The sequence below is a fragment of the Pseudozyma flocculosa genome (assembly GCF_000417875.1).
Source record: "Pseudozyma flocculosa PF-1 unplaced genomic scaffold scaffold00020, whole genome shotgun sequence".
In the NCBI taxonomy this organism is placed as follows: domain Eukaryota; kingdom Fungi; phylum Basidiomycota; class Ustilaginomycetes; order Ustilaginales; family Ustilaginaceae; genus Pseudozyma; species Pseudozyma flocculosa.
In genome coordinates, this window is record NW_006920888.1 from 302,392 (window position 1) to 304,709 (window position 2,318).

General features: G+C 72.0%; 1 protein-coding gene across 1 annotated transcript in view; it reads left to right on the forward strand.

Moving 5' to 3' along the window:
* Positions 1-1,508: 1,508 nt before the first annotated feature.
* The window catches only part of PFL1_05539 (uncharacterized protein), a gene marked incomplete at both ends in the record, with an annotated part of 1,893 nt that continues 1,083 nt past the window's right edge, over positions 1,509-2,318 (forward strand). Inside the window, one exon of the mRNA XM_007883075.1 lies at positions 1,509-2,160. Within this exon, the coding sequence (XP_007881266.1) occupies positions 1,509-2,160 (652 nt within the window). The remainder of the gene's footprint in view (positions 2,161-2,318) is intronic.

A 2,318-nucleotide genomic window follows, 5' to 3' on the forward strand; every position in this document is an offset into this window, starting at 1 on the left:
CGAAAGAAACCTTTCCCCCCCCCCCCCCCCCCCCACTTGTCGCATCCCGACGCACGGCGCGAAGGTGGCTGAAGTTGGCTCGGCCGCGCGGTTCAGCCAGCATCGCCAACAGGCAGGCAGGCAGACCGGCCGGCCGGCCGGCCGGCCGACCGACCCACCAACTGTGCCAGGAAGCTACCAAGCGAACAGGCAAGCAAGACGCACGAGGACGGGCCAGTCGACCGAGAGGGCCAGCGCCACGCGGCCGGTCCCGAGGTGCGATGTTCTGACGGGGCCCGCCTGGCCGTCTTGGTGTCCGCGGGTGCCGGCCAGGTCAGATAGACCGGGGCAGGCCGGACGCCCAGGCCAGGCAGTGCAGGTAGGTAGGCTAGGGCAGGGCAGGGCACAGTCTCAGTCAGCTGTCCGGCTCCACGGGCCCGTCGGCCAGCCGGTCAGCCAGCCAGCTCGCTGTGCGTGGGCTCCGGTGGCCCGCCAGGCCTTGCTTGTCCTTGGGCCTCCCGCCGAGCCTGCCCGCCTGCTGCGGTCGCCTCTCGCCAGCGAAGGTCCTCGGTCTGCTCCTCCCTCGACCGGCCCCCTCCTTTCCCTCTCTCAAAGTGGCAAGGGAGGGGTCGGCCGGGCGGTGACCAAGACCTGGACAGGCCGGACCGCGGCACCTCGAAACGCGCGCGCATGCCGCTCCTCTTGATTGGCTGGCCACGCGCGCGTCCGCCCTCGAGGCCCGGTACCTGGACCTGTCCCTGCCTCGTTGCCCAGCGTCGGTGGGCAATGCGCGCGTACGTCTGTGCCGGGTCGCTGATGACGTGTACGTGGGGTGGCCTCGGCGGAAGCCTGCACGCCGCCTCTCACAACGCGCGCCCGGACGTGCCGCGCGCACGTCCGACGCCCTCCCCCCTCGCCGCTTCGCGGACCCCGCGCTGGCTTCCGTCGCATGCCCGCTCTTTGCGTCTTGGCTCGCCGAGCACGCCTGGCCAACGCCGTCTCGGACAGGTCAAGGCCACGGACTGGACCCACAGACCGTCGCCAGGCTCGGCCACGGCCGCCAGGCGGGGTGCTGGGCCCGTGTGGCGCGCGCCAGACCAGCGGTCGGCAGCCCGTAGATCGGCGAGCTCGGATGGCAGACGAGTGCTGCGCACCCTGTCGCGAGCCTGGCCCGCCCAGCGAGCGTGCGCGGCGTGGGGCGCGACGGGGCGAGTGCGCCTCTCGGCGCGCCTGCCGGGTCGCGCTCGCAGAGCGGGCATCCCTCAACCTCCCTCCCCAACCGGCCTTGTCGCATCGACTAGCCGCTGCGCTTCGACCTTTGCTTGTTTCGGAGCTACCACCACCACGGCCGCCACCACCAGGTAGGCGTATCCCGACACCTCCAACGAGAAGCCCCGCCCTCTCGCACCCCCTTTTCCGACCACTGCCCGCTTGATTCTCGCCATTGCCACCTTCCCCTCAGCGACGGCCGCCATTGCCACCCGTCGTGCTCTTCCCCTCCCACCTCGCGCCCCGGCCTCCTCTTGACCATGCGACCCATGCAGCAGAAGCCGGCGCGCACGGGCTCCGGACAAGGCCGCGGTCGTCCGCCTGTGCATCCTCAGCAAGCCACAGGCGTCGGTCGCCCGTCGACATCGTCGGCTCAGCGCCCCGCTGCTGCCTTTGGCACACCTCCGCCTCGTGTCGACACGACGTACGTTGCTCCCGCTCAAGCACGGTCCGGGACGTTCCAGAGCGAGGGTTTCGGGCACGAGACCGAGACCTTTGACCTTTCATCGCTGGGCATCCCTGGACTCGGCAGGGCCGGTGCCCCGAGCGCGCCCCGTCCGCCCCACTCGGCCCATCTGCCCCGTCCCCCCGTGCGCCCCATGCCCCGCGGCGAAACCGGTACGACCTTCGCCCGCACCTTGACCATGGATCGCTCCGTCCGGGTTCCGCCCGAGCCCCTCGCGATCGCTCGCTCCGCGGCCGGTGGCAGCGGTGGCGACGGCGACGGCACCGTCAACGACGGGCTTAGGACCGGCCGAGTTCCTCCCCCGACGGGCGCCCTCGACCGCCTTCCGGCGGACCCGGTCCTTGGAGCCGAGCCCACCGACATCGCTCCGGACACTGCAGCGTCGATGGACGATGGCGCAGCCGCGGCCACGGAGGCGGGCCCGCGCGAAGATCAGGACGGCACAAGTCAGTCTTCTTCCGGCAGCGCCACAGGAGCTCGTGGAGGTCGAGGCGCCGGCAGAGGCCAGCGCGGACGCGCCGGCGGACGCAGCGGTAAAGGCACACGCGGAGCCCGAGGAGGCCGGGGAGCGCGTGCCTCGACGCGCTCCTCGAAGCGCACCTCG